The sequence below is a fragment of the Physcomitrium patens genome, chromosome 19 (genome assembly GCF_059467195.1).
Source record: "Physcomitrium patens ecotype Gransden chromosome 19, ASM5946719v1, whole genome shotgun sequence".
Taxonomy (NCBI): Eukaryota; Viridiplantae; Streptophyta; class Bryopsida; order Funariales; family Funariaceae; genus Physcomitrium; species Physcomitrium patens.
In genome coordinates, this window is record NC_143428.1 from 14109955 (window position 1) to 14134555 (window position 24601).

Sequence of the window (24601 nt, forward strand, 5' to 3'; positions counted from 1 at the left end):
ATCTAATATATTCCTATTTAACTATTCCTGTTCACAGAATGCATATACTCATTACAAAATTATTTTCCGCTATTTCGTAACCATTTGCTCATCCAAAACTTACGGCTGTCATGTCAATTGCATAGGATAGTTTTTTAGGTTTATTTTTATATTCACTGTATTTCCAATAAAAATTAAAGAATCAATTTTTGTTTATTAGAACATTCCAGAATAATATATAACATGTATTTCAAAGGACTTTCATATTGATTAGTGTAAGAATAATTATCTTACATTTGGTAAATCATTCATACGTTTAGTTTTTTAATTTATTTTCCAATAGAACAACACACCTCTTTCATTTTTTACACGTGTAAGTTATTACGATGTATTACACATATAAACGCAATAACATTGATTGTATTTTTATTCATTAATTTTTTTGGTTACAGATTAAATTGTGTGGTTTTGCTTCATCGTTACATTACCAAAACAACATTCACTTTTTTGAAAAAAGTAGCTTTTTTCCAACAACATTCACTTGCTTTTCCTTCACAATTCGTATTACTGACATAAAACTTTGAAACTCCAAGATTATCAAACATTATCCAAAAGTGTAATGTCAATGAAGGGGGGGCTGGAGCCTCTTCAGATCGCCCAAACATAAGACATCAACGGAACGGTGATGGATAACAAGTTGGCAAGATTTATCCGGGTAACCACAGGTTGTCATCAGCAAGGGAAGGGTATACGGGGGCATGGGCAGGGGCTTTCGGGGGACAGGGTATCTGGAGCACACGGTGAGGTGGAGCAATGTAACGGCATGCATGACCCGGAGCTCGTAGTGAGCGAGGAGGCAACTCCACACTGCGAGCATCGCTGCGAAAGGCTGCCTCGATCTCCCTTCCGCAGCTGCAATCCTCGGTCGTCTGCCCTCTTCGGAACCTCTTTTGAGCTTCTCTGCGTGGAATCGAATTTTTTTGGGGTTTAAGCCAGTGGCCGATTCGTGTTCAAGAGAGAGAGAGGGAGAGAGAGAGAGAGAAGCGCAGTACTCAACTGTTAGGGTTGGAGTTGGGGCGTTTCTCAGAGGGGGCTTATGGAGGAGGAGCACGAGGTTTACGGGGGTGACATACCCGAAGAAGTGGAGGGAGACATAGAGGGCGACTTGGATGGGGAGCCCGATGACCTCGTTCTCAAAGGGGATGATACCACCACTGACGAAGCTGCTTCCAAGGTAAAATTGGCTTAATTGTGGTGAGGGTGCAGTAATGTGGCCTAAGAAGAGGGTCTTGTGAGGATTGGAAATGTGCTCGCCAGTGTATGTACTGATATGTGAGGGTAATCACGTTGATGCTCTGTTTGCATGCTTTGTCGTAGATCTTGGTGGTTTTTGCGTGTTATATGGAGAATTCACTATAGTTGGGTGATGTTGTAAGCTAGCCTTTTTTTCTTTTTTTTTTTAATAACGAATTTAGGTTTTCGGGAGAATTGGTTCGATCGACTCTACGCCAGGTGTTATTGGGGAAGCTTGGTGATAAGGTTTATTAGAGTCCTTCTAGAGCTCAACCGTTGGCGTACTTCCTAGAATTTCATTTCTCTTTGCTCAGATTTGAATCTTTATAATCACAATCGGTACTCGAGGCATTTATTTCCACATCATTGTGGCAATCGTGGAGATACTGAATTGTCACATTAGCAGAATTCGCTCGTGCTTACATCTGTAACCCTTTAATTTTGTGATTCATATTACGATGGAAAAAGTAGCTTAGGTAGAGCGCGATCTGTCCGTGGGGTTCTATTTGAATTTGGTGAGAACGGCTACCAGTGGTTTTTGTAGGATTAAGTTTGGGTAAGTTTCTGGTGTTCGATTTAGGACCTCTAAAAAATAGACTCTGCTTAGTAGTTGTGAATTTTATTTTCGTCGTCTTGTCGTGTGTATTTTATCAGGAACTGGAGGAGATGAAGAAACGTCTGAAAGAGATGGAGGAGGAGGCTGCTGCATTACGTGACATGCAAGCCAAGGTTGAGAAAGAAATGGGTGCTGTCCAAGGTCCGTATGTTCTTACCAGATTTCACCTCTTGACTTGTTGGAGAGTGAAATTGCATTACATTCAAAGGGTATGAATAAGCTTTGTGCTCGGTAATCAGAATCTTGAATCGAGGCATTTACGTCCGATGTTTTACTGCACCATTGAGGTATCATCTGCAAATATTCAGTTATGTAAACGGTGTTGTAGCAACGGTGAACGTTAACATGAGTGAGAAGAGTGCAATTTCAGCATGCGCATCCTGTAATTGGTAGGTTGCAAGTATTTCCTAGGTGTTGTCTGAAATTACGATGAACTAATAGCACGGTAGGTTGATTTTGCAGATTCTGTAGGTAAAGATGGGTCTGCTACCAATCGAGAGGAGGCAGATGCTCGTTCAGTTTTTGTCGGCAACGTAATCACTTCATTTCTTTGCATCGATGCTACCTATGGTTTTTGTTCTTGTAGTGACAGGTTTTGCAGTATGACCTCTTCAGGATTTTTGTTCGTACATTATTTGTGTTCTGCATGTTGATCGATGCAATACTAGTTGGATATGTTGCAGGAGCTCCTGCATTTATGAGTTGTAGAATAGTTAACGATGATCATCAGTGTGACGTTGTCCTTTTATTCTCTTTTCTTTTCAGGTTGATTATTCCTGCACTCCGGAAGAGGTGCAACAACACTTCCAGTCGTGTGGGACGGTGAACCGTGTCACAATTTTGACGGACAAGTTTGGGCAGCCCAAAGGGTAGCTTTTCTATACTATTAGGAAATGTTTAATGTTTGAAGGATTGTGAGCCAAGGCACTACGCGATGAGAACGAGGATGATCTGAGAACTCGTTTTATTTGTCTGTGCGTTTTTGTCTCAGATGTTTTAGCAGATATGGATTGCAGTGACTGCATTGAGGAATTCCTCAGTGGTACACAGAAATTGCACTTTGGCGAAGAGTGCTGGGCGTGAATTCTCCTTTTTCACTCTTACAAAGCTTTAACAATTTCTTTACTTCTCTGACTCTTTGGTTTCGTTGTGCAATCAGGTTTGCATATGTGGAGTTTTTGGAGGTTGAAGCAGTTCAAAATGCCATTCTTCTTAGTGAATCTGAGTTGCATAATCGTCCTTTGAAGGTTCTATCTCATCTCATATGTGTTTGCTAGTTGTTATTGTGTTATATGCTAGATTTTTCATGCGAGATGATTATGATATAAATAATGTAATTATGTTTATTAGAGGATGTTTCATGACCAAAATGTAGAGTCTTTCCTCTGGATGTGTTGAATACACTGATTTACTTCATTCCACTTGAGTTTCGGTTGTAATGCACACTAGTTTTGGCACTGGTGATCTAGTCTGAGTTGCGCCACTTTTGTGGGTTTATATTAAAGGTTTAATTTTTGTTGCTTGATTGAAACACTAGCCTCCGGTAGGTCGTCGTGTACGAGTTCTATTTTGTGTTCAGGCTGTCTCCTTGTTATCGATTCCTTCTGTGTAATACTTCTGCATGAATGCGCCTAGAGTTGAGTATCTTGAACGTGTTGGCAGGTCACAGCAAAGAGGACAAACGTGCCAGGAATGAAGGCTTATCGGGGAAGACCGTACTATGGGTACCGCTCCAGGAGGCCCTATCCGCCCCCCTATGGGTATGCTTCCTATAGTCCTGGGTGGGCATCCTTAATGGATACCATTCTGACTTGTGGTGTGCATATTTCATATCGAGTTCAAAGTTTGCGTGTTTTCTCTGCAATTATTATTTTTAATCTGATAGTTGGTTTCCTCCGTGCTGATAGGAAGAATGGCAATTGTTATCAAAACATAAGCATGTATTTATGTTCGTAAGAACATTAGTTTGCGCTGTAGAATCTTATTTGTATTGATAATTTGGTAGTTGTATACTTTAGTTAATACCAATCTGCAGAGGAGCTTTACAAAGCGCTTGCGTATTGTAAAGGTAATTTGGGCAAGAGGAACACCTGTGTCTTTTATGTCACTAACTAGTGGATGTAATGTGCAGGAAAGTACCCAGGTTCAGGAGGCCAATGCGTTACAGACCTTATTATTAGGAAATTTCTGCTGTTGGACTTTTTAGTTCTGGCTGTAATGTGGCCCTTCTAGAAGGTCCATGTACTAGGAGAGGGCTTGTGTCTAGTGGCCTTTGATGGCCTGATTGAGTAGTTGTTCTACCAGCGTTGAGGGTGTTTTGACCATTGTTGTGGAATTATCCTCACTTCTCTGGAAGGAGTTGGCGACTCGAGCAAAAGTAGGTGTATTCTCGTCCGTATCGTTTGTGAAAAGTTTTTCCAAATCTTGAGGGCCTAGGCTTGCCCGACGTAAAGCATCCTGACTTTTACGCACAAGTTTTATGCGAGTCTGAAGAACTTTTGATGACGCTGGATTATGTGTTATCTTTCTACATTTTCCCTCCACGTGGATTGTCCAAGACAATTCATCTGGAAACCCAGGTGGATTGCCCAATGTTAAATTATGATCAATCAATTTGGCTGTAATAAGGCGGTGTCCCAACCAGGCTGTGCATTTACTTTTGAAAGTGAGTAGAAGTTTGTGTATACAAACGCAAACTCTTGCTGGTATTTGACATTTTACTTGTCACAATTTTAAATTAAGTGGAAATACAAATTTTGAGATTGAGAGTCTCGAACTTTAAGCAGGGTAGAGTTCGTCACATCATTTTAATACGGAAGTTCATTCATCAATACGATATCAGATGATACGAAGTGTATGGGTTTTACTGCCAATTACAGATTGAATTACTAATAATGTATTTAAGAAATTGGTCGAATTTTAAAGTACTGTAATTTGTAACTTTTTAGACTTGGTGAAGCTGTTAAAAGAAGGTGAGTTGTTATAAGTAAGAATTGTTTGTCCTTTAAAATTAAATATTTCGCAAAAATGGTCTTAAATTCAACCATATAGTATTAACATACTCAAAACAGTATAAAGTTTTACTTCCTAACTTTTACATAAATTGAGTTAGAATATTTGTTAAGAACCTACTTAATTCATAATATAAACTTCAAATTTTGATCAAAATAACTATTATACAATTAGTGTGTGTGTAGTTATATATATATATATATATATATATATATATAGTGAATTGTTAATGCTACATCTCCAATTGATATTGCTACACTCCATGTAACCTCCTCATAGACAACTAGGTAATAATATGTCTCTTTCTTTTGTGCATTTTTTCCTTTCTTTACTTTAAGAAAGAGGGGTGGTTGAGAGGGAGATAATGAATATTTTTTGAAAAAAAATGTTGCAAATTGTTGTTGTTGTTGTTGTTGTTGTTTTTTTTTTTTTTTTTTTTTTTTTTTTTAAATAATTTGGCTACCAAAAACACAAAAAACTCATTTTTTTAATTTATTCTATTTTTGGATCAATGTTGAGGTTAAATATTAGGATATTAAATGCCCCGTAAGCATAGAAGAGTGCTTTTTAGTCAATTTAAGTTATGTGGAGGTCACATGGGATGTAATGATATCAATTGGAGATATAACAATATCAATTTGAGATGTAGCATTAACAATTCTCTTTTTCTCTCTCTCTTTTGCAATATATATATATATATATATATATATATATATATATAATTTATTATCATTTATAAAAAATAAATTAAATATAAAAACTTACTTCTAATAAAAAAAGACCATATATTAAATTATAATACATAAAATGCATTAGATTTAACTACAAATTGAATAAGTTCTATAAAAAAACAATATTATTGATTAATATTTGTGGGAGCACAATAATAGACAGTCCATTGTGCTTAGGATTTTTGGCACTATAAAAATTTACAAAATTTGGTAGTAATTATAGAAGAATTTTTTATTAAAAGTTATCTTTGCTTAAATTAGTATCAAATAAATTTTATGTGTTTTGGGACTAATTAAGAAAAAGTCCATTTTTAGATTTTTCTTTTCATTGCAGAATAAGCACACTCCTTTGCAAAAATGGCTTAGGAAGAACTTAGTTATCTTCTTTACATGGCATCTAATTACATGCAAACAAAAGACACTAATACATCAAATAAGATTAAAAACAACTCACATACTAACAAGGGTATGGAAGATTGTGCAATAAGATGTGCATAAGACTTTGCTGCACAAGGTTTGAAAAAGGCAATTCCATCTTTGGCTTCAATCTACATCAAGGCTTTCTAAAAAATGTAATCTTTTTATACTTCTTTCATAACTTTGGTGCTTTATTACTTTGCAACTAAAAATATTTGATAGAAGTAGACATGAAGGTGTTGAAACATAAAATAGAGTATTTGTGCAAATGTGTGGTTATTACAAATTTTGCGAGTGGTAGGCTTGAAAATCTAACCTTTAAAAGTCAAATCTAGCTCAAGCTTCTCATTCCAAATCATCTCAACATGCATCCTTTGTACTACTATCAATGACTTTTTAAGAGATTCTTATTTTGGGATTTATTCTAAACAATATTTAATACTAGAAAGACATTGTATGTGTTGATATGAGTTTTTCTTCCACTCAATCAATTTGATTATAAAGCTAATCATTATCTCCTACAATTGTAAAAGAATAAATTATTTAAAATCAAGTCTATATATATATATATATATATATATACACTAATGTACAATTTGCTTTTCCCAAACAATAACTTAGTAGTGTTTTGCAAGGGAGTTTAGACAATTTTATAGAACCAAGTGAAATTTTTGAAGCTACATCTAAATATAATTAGATGGAAAATGTTGGTAAAAAAATAAGATTATGAATTTATCTTAACCTTCCTTTAAAATATTCAAATTTTCATATTGAATCTTTTTAAGGTAATAGAATGTCAGATTTATTTATTTATTTATTTATTTTTTTGTAGTACCTAAATTAGAGCATATAGAATAATTTCTAATAAAAATTAACAACCATAAAAGTATCGAAGAATTATTTCCAATTAATCAAAGATAAAAATTTGGTAGAATTTGCAATATAATAGAAGAAGATGTGAATAAATCCTCTACATGCAAAAAAAAACTTGAGAATTATAGAACAAGCTGCATACCAATACAAAAGAGACACTTGGACCTAATAGTTTTTTTCTGTTTTTGTTTTTAGTTTTGCAACATCTTAAATAGATTATGAAAAAATTAAAAAATAACTATGCTTCTTTGAAAGACTTGATTTTTATTTATTTATTTATATATAAAATATATATGATAAATTATGCAATTAATACACATAGTAGAATGTAGAATTTGTAGAGACTTAAACTTCGTAGACCACCTTCCAATCAACCTTCTTCTTAAATTATCTACATAACCTAGATCATCCTTGAACTACAAACTTCATGTCTATTACTTAGACAAGGAGAAATCTAGACTACTATTAAAAATTTATATAGAAAATAGTATAAAATATGCTCATGTTGAAATTCTACATAGTTACCAAGTTCCACAGATGATTTTGTAAATACTAACCTTAATAAGATAAAATTAAATTAATAAAAAAAATATCTCAAAACTATCTATATCTAATTCTAAGGAGATCTTTAAATCTTGCACTTTTCAAAAACAATTAATATTATTAGAATAATATTTTAGATAGAAAAAATAAAATAAAATAAAATAATAATAAATAAATTAGATCTAAAATTAAGTAGAAAATTTACAAAGACACTTATTCAAATAAGGTTCTTTAAGGTGTAAAGCTTAAGAGATTCATATTTAAGATTGCTGAATTAAAAGATAAAAATTCTCGTGTTACTTTAGATAGCCTTCAAATAATACAAGTGATAAATTTATTTATTTATTTATTTTTTATCTAATCTTTTTTAATTCTACGTATGATTTGATAAAAAAACAGAGCTAAAATTTAACATAATTTTGGATGTAGAAGACATCTCTATTTTGGCAATCCACACTACAATTAAAAATTAATTATTCTATTTAACATAAAAAAGATATTGAATTGGTAAACATATTCATTCATGTTTTTGAAGAAATACTTAATTTGTTCATGTACTTATTAATAAAATATTTTTTAAAATCTAAATACATATATATATATATATATATACATATATATATATTTTAAAAAAAATCTAAGAGTACTTCTAAAATAATATATTACATGTGAAATAAATTTGTAGCTCTTATTTAAATTTAATTTTTTACTTCTTTATTTTTAAATATCATTTTTATCTTTTTTTATAATTTATAGAACTCATTTTTAATAAAATTATAAAATCGAAATAAAATAGTCTTTTACTTATCTTATTTCAAATTTTGTAATGTATTTGAATTGGCCATTATTCAATAATTTTGATTTTTTTTTAATTATTTTTTTAATTCTATTTTATATCAATTTTTTTATAACCTACTAAATTTTATAAAAATCATTGAAAGAATCTAACTTTAATTTAAGGTTTTAAAACATTCGACAACATGTATACATAATATAAGTATGCTAAATTTTTACAATATTCTATTAGAACAAAAAAAACCATCTATTATCTTTTATTTTATTTTTTGAAATATTTAAATATACTTTTTTACTTTTTTATGTCTAATTAAAACAATAAACCACTAAAATTAATAATAAGATCTTGTTTTAATTATAACTTGGCCATAATTTTCTTAATTAAATTGTCTTATAAAATAACTAATGTTTTTTTTATGTATATCCATGTATTATTTACATGCTTTTAATTTTATTACTTATTTTTTTGATATCTTTTGAAGATGATTTTTCAAATGCTTTTTGCTTTAATATAATTTGATATTCTTAATTTAAAGTTAAATAATTTTAAGAAATTTAGAAATTAGAAATTTTATTGTGATTAATTTTTAAAAAATAAAAATATGGTAAAAAAATAAAATTATAATTTATATTTAAAAGAAAATAATAATAATTTAATTGTAATATCATTAAAATTTAATTTAATTGTATCAAAGACACAAATCTAAGTAGGTGTTTAAAATGATAATACACTCATTTAGAATTAAGAAAGAAAGATAGATGATTGAAAAAAACAGTTGTAATATAAAAGAAAGTTTAAAAGATAACTTTTCTCAAGTACAAAATACTTAGAGAGTCTTAAACCAATTCTTGAGTACAAGAAAGGTATTGACAAGATTAAGGATGACTTTTGTTTTCTCTACATGTATATAGGTTAGTGAAAATGCTATCTAAAAGCTTCTCAAGGGCCACAAAGCTTGCAAGCCTGCAAGTATCTAAATTGTTAGATTCTCTCATAGTTTTCTAATAAAAATAGAAACTTCTTAAAGATTTAGTTAAATGTCCATAACTTTCTTCAATGAATTATAAAATTCTATTTAGAAAATATTATTTTTATAAAGCTTTAAAATATTACTTGAATAATTTTTTAAAAATTAAAATTATTTCTATTTATAATTTTTTTAGCATTTATAAAACAGATGATTATAAAAAAATTTAAAAATATATAAAATAATATGATTTTTTTTTAAAGATATATCTAAGTTCCATTATTTAGATAAAGTAATTAGCTATGTTTGTTACTTTCAACGTCTTTTATCAATCCAAAAATATGTCTTCTAAAAACTAGTGTTCTAACTATAATTATTATTAGCTAAGGGTATAAAAAAAGATATGTTTTTGAGTAAATTGCAAGATTATTTGGTAGCACATATTTGATATTAAAGATACTACTATAGATTATAAAACTTGTATTAAGATAATATAATTGTGAAGTCTTTGATATACATGGAAGTTTTCAAACACAAAATATAATAAAATACAAAAAGAAGCTTGCCAAAATATTTGGAAAGAGTATATGCGTATATATATTAAATTTACTGTCACATATTACAAATTTAAATGAAATATATATTCATTAGTTTACAAAAATCAAATTAATTTATACATTATTAAATATTAAAATTTTCTACTTATTTTAATTATTTATTGAAAAAATTAAACCAAACCATATATAATTTTGTTGCTTGATAATTCATCATTTCTTTATTGTAGATTGCACAAGAATAGAAATGATGAATTATCAAGCAACTAAATTATATATTGTAGATTGCATGAAAAATAAAGCTGGAATCTACATGGCTTTATGCAATCTATAATTGAGTTTTAATACCTTTACATCTTTAAAATATAAATAAATTAAAGCATTAAATAGAACATTTCATGTTAATTATTTCAACAATGATGTCAATTGCAAAAAATAAATAGATAAAACAACTAAAGAAAAATATATGTATATGAGTATATATATGGTTGAAGAATGTCTAACATGCTTCCTTTTTGTGCAACATGTTGAGTATGATACCATACAAGTTTTGAAATAGTTAACATGAAAGGTTACATGTCTGCATGATTCCATACAAAATAATGTCATTAACATTCTTTGGTAATCTATGGAAAAAAACAAGATAAAGGTTGTTTTAATTGTCTAATTTCTGATTTGTACAACTTGACTGTCATGTGCATCAAATTTACTTTTCAAAATGTGACTCTGTGCAGCATAATAGTTTGAGTTTTATACCACCAAATTTTTGATATTTTAAAATGTTAAACTGCTTAATAGTTTGGAATGCACCTGTGGCAGAATAAAACTATAGCTATGTCCAATTCAGGTCTTGCATCTCTACCTGTTAGAAAAGTGGCAGACCTCACAACTTGAAAAATGCCTCCCTCATGAAGGCAAATAACAACAAGATGTCACAATACAGCACATAAATCAGCATCCAAAACACAGATGAATATGGGATGGTAGTAGTGAACACCCACTACCAGTACAATAAATTGCCTGTTTGAATTTGTCTCAACCTCCATTGTAGTGTCACAACATCACCTAGAAAAGTTGGGGTTCAAAGGTACAAAACCCCAAAGTGAGATTATTTGAATGATCAATGAATTCACCAAAGAGCAACAGTATGCTTTATCATCAAACACGATGTTCTTTACTATACTTAGATAGTTAATAGTACTAGCTCTATTTATGTTTGGTGAACATATGTACCTCAGTGAGAGGAAGAAATAGCAGAAAAAACAAGCATGTAGTGTAAGAATCATGAATGAATAAAGAGTATAATGTAGCAAATTCCCACTTTGGTCCTCGTATTGGCTATTTGCACTTGTATCTAGTTTAATTTACTGTGAGATAATTAATGATTGGGATGCATTCTAATATGAGGATGGAACTTATCTTCCCTCATCCATGAACCAATGGACAGTTCTAGGTAGCTCAGTTTGACTTTTAGGTCTCGACGTGCCCAAAAAGGTTATGCTTTGATGGCATTTTTGGTTATTTTTGTCTTTTCAAATTTGGGTGTTATTAGTTACCTCTGCAACACTTTTCTTTTGCGCCATTGTGAGTTGGCAAACTTTTGGATGGTATTTTCATTTTTCATTCACTCATTTCTGTTTCTTCCTGCTCCATCAATATTGCTACTTATCTGTAAATGACAGTAAACCACTTGTCTAGGCTAACTACTGTGAAAGGAACACATTATTCTGGCCCTGTGAGTTTTGAATTTCGACCTCTCAATCTTTTTCCATGAAATCTGTAGCACATCGTTGTAGTCGGTGTAGCTATCATGACATATTATAATTATATATATATATTTTTAATGTTATGTAGTCTTGAACATGGTTGAACAGTAAGAAAGCCACTGCTTAAATTGCGTTAGATTCTTTCAATGCAATAAGAAACGAATGAATGGGTGAACTAGTTTCGAAATCAAGCGCGGACCACTCAAAAGGAGATCCTCATTAAAAGGATTTCCAAAGTGCGTATCTACACTGTAGCAAAGGAAACGAGTTTATTAGAGTCTAGAACTAGACATATGATCGTGTAGTAAATAATCGACTTCGGGCACGCTCTCGGCGCTGTTCAGGCACTGTCTATCACCTGCGTCGGTGTTAAAGTGTCCAAGAAGGAACAGTGACGAAGCCTCAGACAATCCGGTGGAGTAACGTACAGAGGATGATTCTTTTCCAGGTCCACCAAGTCAACATTGCTTGCACTTGAATGGAGACACCCTGGACATGGAGATCCGCGGTGCCAACTTGGATTGCCTCCATCTCCTGCCGATCAGGCACCCAGTAAGCTGAGTGCCCACCTCGTGCAATCAACTCCAGCTGAAGCTTTCGATCCACAAAGTCACAGCATGGTTCGACGGTGAAATGGTTTGGTGCCGTCCTACGATTTCGAGACAGATTACCAGCCTCTCCGGTACTTACCTGCGGCTATCGCTCAGGTCACTCTTCGATCACACCTCTGCAGCAGCAGCAGCAGCACAATCCGAGATTCATCCCAATGGATAACTCAAATACGGAAGACGATGAGCTCAGAATAGTATTCCTGTTGGATGTTGCATAAAACAGTGGTTCAGATCCGGCTATCTCGGTCTACACTTCGATCGTAGCGCACGCCAACCGCGCCTGCTCAGAGGAATTATTGCTTAATCTTCCTTTTTATAATTTGTTGACTTTGAAGTCACCACGTTCACTTGAATCCCTGGGTTTTCTTCCGAAAGTGAATAAACGAGGCCACTTGCCCTTTTTCTCTATTGATGCTAAGCTCAGGTTGGATTGCCAACAATAGACTTTGATACTTGTTTTTTCACCTGATACTGGAGAAGGATTAGAACATTTGTATTGACTGACCTCGAGCTCAATTGCAGTAACGGGTGATTGAATTTATCTTCGAGGTGGCAGGACTATAAGGTGTTGGGTCAGTTTCAGTTGCGGATATCTTTGGTCATCGGTCATAGAAGCTGGGAAGAGGTAAGCCCTGGAGTTTGAGTGACTTGACGAGGATGTGGTAGAGTCGTCGGAGTTTGTACGGACACAAGCCGATTGAAGATTGAGCTTGTGTCCATTGTTAATGAGTGAACGGTCAGAGGAATCTCTGAAGGCGTTATGATAGGATGATTTCATTTCCCAAATATTACGAAATCGAAGTTCTGTGGAACACCTATTGAAGTGGTTCCGCTATCTGTGTTTTCAGCGAACCAGGGACACGATTGTTGCCATTTAACATCTGAGTTTGTACCGATGGTGTTGGCGACTTGGCTCGAGAACAAAGCTTGTTTAATTGCTGGTACCTACTGATTGTTCTTACAGATCTAGGAGCCTTGCGTCTTACTGCAGATATGTAAAAATGGCTCGTTTGGGATCCTTCGTTGCTGTACTGGTCCTCGTGTGTGCGGCGAGTTTCGTCAATGTAGCTGATTCGGCCGGGCTAGTAAACAACTTTTACAGAAAATCATGCCCCAATGCTGAGAAAATCATCCGCGACAGCATTTACAGAATGTACGAGAAAAAAGGAAACATCGCCACTTCCTTCATTCGATTCGGCTTCCACGACTTCTTTAATGTAAGTTCTGCCTTCCACACGATCACGCCGACATCGCGACATCTGTAATGTGGTCTGATTTGTTTCTAATTGTACCGGCTCTCCTATCTTGCAGGGCGCCGACGCGTCTTTCTTTCTCCTGTCAGCTCCAGGCAAAACTTCGGAGAAAGACTCTCACTCGATGGTAGGCATGAGGAACGAGAAATATGTCAATAACATCAAGGCCGAAGTTGAGAAAGTATGCCCAGGAGTCGTGTCTTGCGCTGACATTCTCGCAGTTGGCTCAGCTGCCGCTGTGCAAGTGGTACGGAATCTGAGCGCTTTTTCATTTAGGAATTCAATTAAGGCATTGTATCCATAATAACTTCTGCTGGATCGCTATGCTGATTCTCTTATGTATTTGGGTAAAATTTGCAGTTAGGAGGACCTTACATCCACGTGAAGACTGGACGAAAGGACACCCGCAACAGCATGAAGTCATCCGCAGATACGATCCCCCGCCCCCAGGACGGTGTCACCAAGGTCTTGACATTCTATAAGAACATTGGGATCAACCCTCGAGAGGCGGTCGCTCTTATGGGTGAGTAGGCTTGCCTTCGAACCTAGCGAATATAATCGATCGCTCAGGATTATTCAGATTCTATCACAATTGTATTATCTTTTGGGTTCTAGTTCTGATGTGCCACTATAATGTGCGCAGGAGCTCACACTATCGGAAGAGCCCACTGCACAAGTTTCATTGAACGTATTTTCCCTAAGGTAGACCCCAAGATGGACCCGGTATTCGCCGAGAAGCTGAAGCGTAGATGCCCTGCCAAACCTACAAGTGTCCATTTCACGTACTTCCGCAACGATGAGCCGTCTCCGATGGCGTTCGACAACAACTACTTCAAGAACCTTGTAACCAAGCAAGGCTTGATGGGGATCGACTCCGCTCTCTATTGGGACGGAAGAACCCAAAAATACGTCATTGAATTTAGTCAAAATGAAGCTGCCTGGAGAGAAGTCTTCACGGTAGCATTCAAGAAGCTGAGCGAGTACAAGGTTCTCACAGGCAGGCAGGGCGAAATCCGCAAGAGGTGTATGTATGTTAATTAAATTTCACTGCGTGCTAGGATATGGTTTCAATGAAAGGAGGACTTGGAGAGCAGTGATCGCCAGCCCACTTGGCTCCTCCTCAAATTTGTGCAGAAACCGGGTCCCGACAGGTCTGCTGGTTTCTTGTGAAGGATGAGAGGATTGTCTCTGACTTTAGCCCGTAGTAGGCACGACCTGGCTAATTATACCCTCTCTGCTCCCTCCCATTTTCGCAAGTGACGTCTAATTCGGTGTTAGAACCTAGGTTTCTTGCCTATATTAGGCAATGAAAAATAGGCAGTGACAGAATTTGTTACCGATCGAATAATCGCAAAGCCAGGCACCTGATGATGCCTTCCATCTCAAAGTGTGTTTTAATCGAAAGAGCTGATGTTGTGGATTGCAGTCCATTTACATCTACAAAGCAAAGTCGACAATTCATTTTATTTCCGTTCAAGCCATCCGTTGAAAACGACCAAATTCTTGTCGATTCGTGATCAGAGTTGCAGTGACAGTATAGAAATGCAGCAAAAGAATTGCCGGCTCTTCTGAAGTAAGGAAGGAAAAAGTGCATATTTGTGGGGTATTTTAAATAAGATAGCTTCAAAACATTGGTGGAGAACGTCTATTGTATGAATTGAAAAATCGAACACCAAAAAATAATAATGTCATTATGACCCAAAGTACCAATTTGTTTATTTATTGTCGATAAATGGCCGTGTCATACACTGTCTTGATTCTTCATGTGCTGATAACTAGAACCTTGTGCTACACATGCTATAAGAAACCATATATATATATATATATATATAAATATAAATTTTCTTTTTTATATGAAAGAAGTTCTTAGAAGAAATAATATGAACTATGGTTGTTGTTGTTGTTGTCTTTTTTTTTTTTGTTTTTGTTTTTTGTTTTTGTTTTTAATAATGCTTCTAAATAATATTTTTATTGATGTACCATTGGAATTGATTTAGCTTCTAGAAAATTAGTAATTTAATATATATATATATATATATATATATATATTTATTTTAAATCCTTTCCTACATATAAAATGTTAATTCTCTAAATCCATCATTTTTTTCTTCTTGACCATGTCATTGGCACATTGATTTAAGAAGCAACTATTGTACTTGTATCTTATTAGATTTTAAGAAGATTTCTTAAAACTAAGCTTATTATATAGATACTTCTAATATATTCTATTTCAAATAGAGTTGCAAGTTCCTTTGGATAATTTATATTTGTAGAATGCTAACTCTTTGTTTTGTTTTGTTTTGAGTTGTTTTTTTTTAGCTTATTAAGTTAAATTATCTACTACTTGTAAAGATTTGTACTAAAAGACTTAAAAAAAATCATTTCTAAGAGGCCAAATTTGATACTTGTCTTTTTTGTAAAAAACTGAGTTCTTTAGCAATATCTTAAGTTTTAGATTTATATTATAAAATATTGTGGTATATCTTTGAGAAATATAAATCTATAAAAGATAAATCTAAGTTGTGCCAAATACCCCATTGTATCCACTACTCTTTGCATGTTAGGCTTAGTTAAGTGAATTTAGAAAGTTTAATTTTCTATGTAGTTATTGTGAGATTGTGCATTTGAAACATATTTTTAGCACATTGGCATGTTATAGTAGAAATAATTAAAAGTATATACTATTTATATTTATTATAGGATTAAAATTATATTTTTTAATATTAAAGTAAGATATTAAATTCTAAATGAGTCAAAATTTATATACTTAATCATCCATTTTTTTAAAAGCATCATGATTGTGTACTTTGAATTGGTGAGATGATTTTTATTTTTTAATTTTAATTTTAAGATTGATAATATTTTAGCCATAATACTCCTACCTACTATGATTTTTAAAGACTAATTAATTACTAACTATTTTGATTTTTTTAATGCTATCTTTTATACTTGTAGATGGATGAAAAATAAATATATTAATCATGTTGCACTAATGAGTCTATTTTTTTTTTTTTTATATATTTATCTTACCAACTAAAAATCATTTGCATCATTATTTTAAAATAAGAAGCAATTTTTAAAAAACATTTCATAAATAAAAGTATTAAATAATCATAATAAGAATTAAAAAAATAATAATAAAAATTTGTGTTTGATATATAATTCTTGAATTATCTGTTGTATATTAATATTTTAGAAGAACCAAACTCTTATTACATATTCAAATTTGTAATTTTTTTCTTTTGTAACCTATATATGTTTTTAAATTACAAATTTATTGGTTTGAGAGCTATTATCTAAGGTATTGTAGTATAAACAAGTTGTGTTGGTTTTAAGCATGTCCTTATAATGTAGGACATTGTGCTATATTAAGTAATATAAGACACTAATTTATATTAAGAAAAGACCTAAAAGACATTATTTAAAAATAATATACTTAATTCCAGTGAGTCAATATTGAACTAAATAAAGTTTGTTTTTTTTGTCTAAGTCAAGATATGTAGCTGCTTTTTGAAGCAAATGATATTATTTGGAGTGTAACACCCCCTCTAATAAAAAAATAAATGCAAAATCCAATTAATTTTTGTCTTTTTAGTAGTTTGTTAAGGAAGAGTTATAATTAATACAAGACATGGTACACATAACATTGTCAATATTGCTAGCAAATAGACAAAGGTGAGAAAAACAAGAACCAACTAAAATTCATGTTTAATAAAATTATCTATTTAATTTAGCTTCTAATAATAATTATAACATAAGTTCAATTTTCTTAGGTCTAATTAATAACTTGTGATTGTTTGTAAGTTTTTAAACATATACATTATCATACATTATTTTCAATAGAGTCTAGTGAGATTAGACCAAATCCACAAGATCGATAATTAATGAGCTAACAAAGTCCATGGTAATACATGGAAGAATTGAAAATCTATCTTGAGAGCTGCTTTCACAACTAAACACTATCACTATAATGTCATTAAAACTAATAAGGTACAAAAGAAGTAATGTTGCATATGATAATTATTATTTTTTCTTTGCTAAAAGAGACTTTTAGTATATTAGCTACCAAGCCAATACCACAAAATATAGAAGATAAAATATTTTCATCAGCAAAGAACTACCAAAATAAAGTGTAGTATTCTATAATGTACATAACACTAGAAAAATGATTTAAATCAATGTTTTATTCACCATTGATATAAATTTGCAAACCATCTATCAATTTTATAAGATATATATACTATTATTTAACAATAGCAGTGTCAACTTAGAGCATGATTAATGTTATTAGTACAACATCAAAGTAGAATACGATTGCATAAGCCACCAACCACAAGGTATTTGATGGACATGCAATATACAGTTTTTCATTAAAATACAAAGAAATGCACTAGCAATTCACCAACAACCACTTCAAAACTTTATTTAATGATGTCTAATCAATACTAATAAAATACTTGCATTTAGATTTCATGAGACATTCTTTGCAGCGCAACCAAAAACTTACTCTTGTTAAAGTTGCCATGAAATTGAAACCACCCAAGTTAATAATGTCCTTTAGTGGCTTGTTTTACAACAAGATGAAGTTGATTCATTAAGAACCTAAAGCAATAAAATCATTAAATACTGTTGTAACTTCAATTCTTATTAAAAAATCTTAAATATAGCCAATCTTACATTGTGCTCTATTGCTTAATGTCTTCATTATTTTATCCTTCAAATTGAAACACATTGCATTGAGAAACCTCTTTATATTATAAAATAATAATTTTCTTCTATGCAATTAAGGAAAGAAAAGAATGGCTAATGAGTAGAACAATATCAATTTATTGTTGTTTGTCACAGGTAAAAAAATAAAATGCAAGTGTTCAGATAGGATTTTTTAAAATCATTGGTAGAAACATTGGTAGTAATTGAAAATGTTCAATGCAGATTTTTCATATTAGAGATGAATTGCAAAGATGCCACATAAATAATGCAAGATATATTTGAAACTTCTCTTGAAAATAAATATCACATCTTAGGTGCAATACCAGGATGATGTTAATTTTCCTTAATCACACAAGAAATTTGCTGAAACAATAGGCCCCATGCCGAAAAGAAAGCATTATAAAAATTGAATTGTATTTTAGGCAGTCACCTTATACAAAATGATGATTAAAAAACTATTTTTTTACTCTTTGCAAATAAGAGCAAATTCTTTTATTGCAGTATCTCCAATAATCACTTTTTGGTTATTGAATAACATGTCTTAAACAATTACTTTGACTTTTAATTTTTAAATTGCTAAGAAATGCTTCCCATTATCAACAACACTCTATTGATTATAATAAGAGTTCTCTACACTTTTAAAAAAAATTGTTAATAAAATATTAGAATATTCTTCTTTTTTCCATTGATCATTGTTGTACTCTTTGAACTTCATAGGGTGTTGCTGCATCATGTGCTTCCATATATAAATTAGACAAAATAACTTTGACTAGTGTTGAAAATTGGTTGTTTTTTTTGGTTCTATACTTGCCTTTGATCAACTCCTTTTCTTTCTTCACCAAATAATGTGGTCAACTTTTTATTAAAAAATACCTTAAATTTTATTTTTTAATATTTTTAATTTTATTTTAAATAATTTTTAAGTCTCTTAAAGGTTATGATTTTTTTTTAATCAATTTTTTTGATCAATGTTTATTTTATAATTCTCTTTCAGATTCACATTAAATCATATCAATTAATGATATAACTTGGTATTATGAACCATTTATTCAAGTGTTTTATAAGGATTTTATAATCATAAGATAATTACGGATTATTTATTATTAGCATAAGTTGGAATTTTTTAATTATCTAATATGATAAATCTAAAATTTAAAAATATCACCTTAAAACCTATCAAGATTATATACTTAAAAATATAGCATAAATCATTAAATAATTTTCTTAATTTTACTTAATAATTATAATATATATGAAATAATATCTAAATAAATTATTAAGACATATTTTTTATTTTAAAAATAAATCATTAATAAATTATTATTTTATATGGCTTAAAATATTCTTACACATAAAACAGTCTAAATATATATATAATTTTGATTTATAATATTATTAGAATTGTTTTTGTAGATGGTTCTTTTGTGATATATACTAGAACATGTGCCCAAGTTGTGCTCTATTTATTTAACCTATTATTTTGTAAATTGTCTAAAATAAATTTATAAAAAATTATTATAATTTATTAGTTTTAATCAAAAAATATATATATATATATATATATATATGTATTTTTAAAAAGTACACTCACACACACACACATATATATATATATATATATATATATATATATATTTTATATTTTAAGTAATACATAGAATGTTGTTAATGCTACTACAATTTTTACTATTGCCGCTACAACCTTAGTTTTCTTTATTATAATTAGTTTTTTTGATTAAAATATTACTCACATTATATAAATTATTTATAGATTTATTGATAGAATAAAAAAATAAAATAATTGATTCAAGTAGATAGCATGTTATGGTAGTAGCAGCATAAACTATGATGGTGTTAGCAAATATTGTGGTTATACTAGTATGAACTTGTAAAGATTTGTATACACTTTAAATTCATATTTTTTGAATTAGCCTATAATTAATATCTTTTTTTACAATCAAAATATTTAATTTTTTTATAAAATAATATTATAAAAATATTACAATCATATTATTTTTATATTAAAATATTAGAATTTCTATAGTTTTATGTGTGTGTATATATATATATATATATATATATGTATGTATGTGTGTATTTAAAAAAAAAGTTACAATTAATTCTTATAATGATACATTAAAATTTATAATATTAGTAAAATTATAATTAATTTTTTTGCCTAGTTCTTATATCTTATAAACTAATTAACTAAATAAAATAGCTAAAATTATTTCTTAAAAATAAAATTTAAATATCATTAAATTTAGAAGTGATAAATAAATAAATAAATAAATACATATACATTATTTAAATATAATATAAAATTTTAAAAAATATATACCTATAATATTAAATAAAAATATTTTTTAAGTTTAATAATTAGATTATTAAGTTTTACTTATCTAAGCTAGTTTATAAATTTTAAAGTAAGAAAATGTTTTTCTTCAAATAATATAATATATTAGAAAACTTGTAATAGTAATTTTTTTTGTGAACCATCTATTTTAATGGAAACTTTTGATTCTATAAATTTTAATTTAAATATTTTATAAATAGAAAATTTGATTGCTGCAAAATGGTCAAATTTATGAATAATAAATATTTCAGAATATGTTACTAAAATGCATAAATTATATGATATTTAAAAAATAATTAATTAAAAATATCAAGAATATGAACTGGAAGAAGATGCATAAATATGGAAAATCCAAGTTAAGAGAAAAGCGACAAAATAACAATAAAGTAGGATGTGTATTAAAAAGAAATTAGAATGGCTTTTGCCAAAAGACAAATAAATTAGAGACTATTAAATCTAGACTAAAAGCAAATAAGGATTTGACAAGAATGAAGAGGACTACACTCTTGCCTCTATATATATTATCTAACTAGAAGCTACGTGGTAATGTTCTATAGAACCTTTAATATATATTGACTTTGTAGGACACATGCTTTAGCTTAAAAGACAAGTTTTCTACGTGTAGGCCACATAATTAGCTTGTTTTTCAAGCTACCAATATGTGTGGCACATGGCCAACTTGTTGACCACATTTCTAACCTAAAAAGTCAATTATAGATACATATAAAGTCAAAACAATGTCTTTGAAGCTTCTAGGAATCTTCTATAGAAGATATTATAGAATTAATTTATTTTTACCTACTTTTATTTAATCATGTAGGTAATTATTGGTTTATATGTATATATCCATGACATTACTTTCTCTTCTTGGAACAAGTTCTACAAGGAGCAGTGTCGTATTACATGTTGTCTTGCTCGGAAATGCACTGGGCACCTAGTTGTGGAAGATGAGGTTGTATTTCACAAATATCCAAGAAATCCTAATAGGTTTTATCCATACGAGAAGAACATAATCTGAATTTCAATTCAAAAGTCCTAAAAACACTCTTCTTAGTAGCCTTAACCATACATAAATCTCAATTACCTTATTACTTTTATATTTAAGCAATTTAGATTTTTCTTTTAAGTCCTAATCCTAATCAGTGAGCTTTAACAAGCTGTAACATTCAATCCGACCGTCCACTTGATGTAAAATTTTCCATGCAATTGTCAATGTAAGTCTTCTATATGCTCAAGAATTTTTAGGCCAATCCAACTTACAAATTGTGAGAAAACCTCCAAAAAGTGCACTAATGTCACTTGGCCGCCATCTTGAAAAGTGAAGCAGAAATCCCAGCAATGATTTCTCCCTTTTCAACCGTTAACTTTGACTCAAAATTGGTGTGCAGCTTGATCTTCAAGTGCTTCAACACCATGCCAAATTTCAGCTTGATCCAACTGATAGATCTCCAAATATCACAGAAATCCTATCCAATCTCAAATTGCCAACTTTTAAAACTCTCTTGTGCTAAAAACCAAATATCTCTAAACCACACTGTTAGATTATCACAAAATTTTGTATACACTTAGCACATCCAATAATCCAAACAATAACAATTTTTTAATCATAGATACTATACTAATTGCACAAACTAGCCAAAATTACTAATCCTAATTATATTATAGAAAACCCAAATCACCAATATAAATCTTGACTTTGAATAAAAATTGCTAAGTCCTCAAAAACCTTCTAAAAAAAATCCTTATGCCTTTGAAAAGAACTTCAAGCTAGCTCTCAAATCTTATCCTCCGATCTTTGAATAAATCCCTATTTTGCCCTAGGCTGTCATTTTTGTGGCCAGAGATTTGATTTTGATCCTGTCTCACAAACGGCCAACCCTCGAGTATCAATCTAACCTATCCTAAGGACTTTTTAGCCCAACCCTACTCTCAACTTAATCCTATTACCAACTATATTAATTATTTACCTCTTCTAACTTTATTTTATCAATTTATGGTCTTTCTAAGGTAGTAGAAGAGTCTCTACAACCTAGAAGGTAAAATTACTAACTAACTTTCAACTTATTAACTATTAAAATAAAGAAATAACCTAAGAGGCTTTTATAAAAGCCATGTTTAGACACCTCAAATTATAATTGAACTAAGATAATTAGATATTAATTAAAAATTTAATTTTGATTATAATTTCACTATATAGTCATATTACATCATGACAGCAGTCTTTACATGTTGAAAAAATCTAAGATGTGATGAATTGTATTTGCCACATACTCTAATCTTTGTTCTATTTGAAGATAGTTGATAGGCCGTCTCAGCCATGAATAGTGTTCTATGTTAGGGCAAAAAGACCACCTTGTTATTTGGTTGTTGTTAAGGCCTTTATAACTTCTTTCAAATAAAATATTTGGAACACCATCAAAAGTTGTTTCTACCTCTAATAAAATCACTAAACATTGGGAGTCTCATCCAAGGTTGTCATATCAAACATGTTGTATCTCACCGTCTATTTAAGAAAAAATATGTCATTCTTGAGGATCTCCATTTTGATTTTGTCGTCTTGAAGGTTGAGACAATCGCAATGCCTCGTCTGATAAGTCCACAAATGAAAGCTCTTAAATTAAATCTATTGGTTTTTAGTTCTTTATGTATTTAGCATCACAAATATACAAAAGCTACAAAAAAAGATAGGATATAGAATGTAATCTTTTATAGACCTCGTTTTTTTCATAGCAAAGACATATTATTTTTTATCTTGATTTGGATAGATATTATCGATGAAAAGCCTCCATTACCTTTATTATATTTGCAAGATTCTTTACTGGCTCCCACATGCATTCACTAATATCATATCCACGCTAATGGACAAGATATTCGAATTTATTTTGGTGGTGCCTTGAGTCTAGAACTTCTTCCACTTCAAACTCTTCATTATTGTCCACTTCTATAAGAAGAAGTAGAGCTTGTTTTCTTCTTGGTATGTTCATAGTTTTGTATGGTTCAAAAAAAAATATGTAGAAGGCATAATGGATCTTCATTGCCTCTGATAGATGTAATTAATAAGCAATTAGATTGATTTGTCTACAAATATGAAAAGGTCTAAGCTTGAAGTAGTTCAACTTATTACAAGGACAAATAGTCTTGATATTACAATCAAACAACCATACCTTGTCACCTACATTGAATTGTCGTTGTTTCTTTTGATAGGCATCTATGTTGATCTTTTATTGTTCTTGAGCTTCTTTTAATTGCACCTTCATTGTTGCATGTAGCTCTGACAAATGATTTGCCAAACCTTCTATTGTAGAATTATCAACTTTTGAAAAGTCAAAAGTATCAAGTTATAGATAGTAATCATAATTGACAAAAAAAAGATGTTTGTGGCATAGAAGAATGCATTGTATTATTATAAGCAAACTCTGCCAATGGCAAGAAGATTCTTCAATCGTCTTATTAATAATTGATGGTACACCTTAAGTATTGCTCCAAAACTTGATTTACGTGCTCTGTCTATCCATCAGTTTGAGGATAAAAGGCTGAAGAAAGCTTTATATTCACCTTTAAAATCTTAAAAAGATTACTCCAAAATCTTGATAAAAATTGAAATTCCCTATTTAATATAATATCTTTCAACAATCCATGATATTGATAGATATTGTCAAAAAAAAGCTTAGTAGTTTCTTTACATATGATAGATTTTATACATGGTAAAATATATGTTATTTTGGTAAAAAAATCTACTATAATAAATATAGAATCATACAATCTTGAGACTTTAATATCGGTCATAAAATCCATAGAAATAAAAGACCATAGTTGTTTTAGAATAGGTAATGGTTAAAAAAGCCCATAAGATCCATACTAAAGAGTTTTTGATCTTGAACAAATGTGATACGATTGAATAAAATCTTTTACAGACTTTCACATTTGTGGCCACCAAAAATCTCTAGATATTAGCTCGAGAGTCTTATTGTATCTAAAATGTCCTATTTTTTAAAAGTTGTGACATGCTTGAAGAACACGTAAACATGTTTTTTTTTTTTGGCAAATATAGGCATCTTTTAAAATAAAAAAGATTGTTCTTGAACTCAAATTTAGAAGTATCACAAGACTTAGAAGAAATATTC

At 30.7% G+C, this 24601-nt stretch overlaps 2 protein-coding genes across 3 annotated transcripts; both read left to right on the top strand.

Moving 5' to 3' along the window:
* The first annotated feature begins 835 nt into the window (after positions 1–835).
* On the top strand, positions 836–4515 carry LOC112272840 (polyadenylate-binding protein 1). 2 transcript variants are annotated; one of them, XM_024500995.3, is made up of 7 exons: positions 836–1213; positions 1927–2029; positions 2351–2421; positions 2654–2757; positions 3048–3135; positions 3551–3648; positions 4020–4515. In XM_024500995.3, exons 1-7 carry the CDS (start codon positions 1076–1078, stop codon positions 4066–4068), a joined length of 651 nt encoding a protein of 216 aa, XP_024356763.1. In that variant the 5' UTR covers positions 836–1075; the 3' UTR covers positions 4069–4515. The 2 variants fall into 2 exon arrangements, with proteins under 2 accessions (XP_024356763.1, XP_024356764.1); XM_024500996.3 differs by having other exon boundaries at positions 3551–3612.
* A 7863-nt stretch (positions 4516–12378) lies between these two features.
* LOC112272846 (peroxidase 21) lies at positions 12379–14877 on the top strand. Its single transcript, XM_090244562.1, has 6 exons — positions 12379–12582; positions 12715–12783; positions 13123–13375; positions 13470–13658; positions 13772–13934; positions 14055–14877. Exons 3-6 carry the CDS (start codon positions 13160–13162, stop codon positions 14450–14452), a joined length of 966 nt encoding a protein of 321 aa, XP_090100688.1. The 5' UTR covers positions 12379–12582; positions 12715–12783; positions 13123–13159; the 3' UTR covers positions 14453–14877.
* The last annotated feature ends 9724 nt before the right edge of the window (positions 14878–24601 follow it).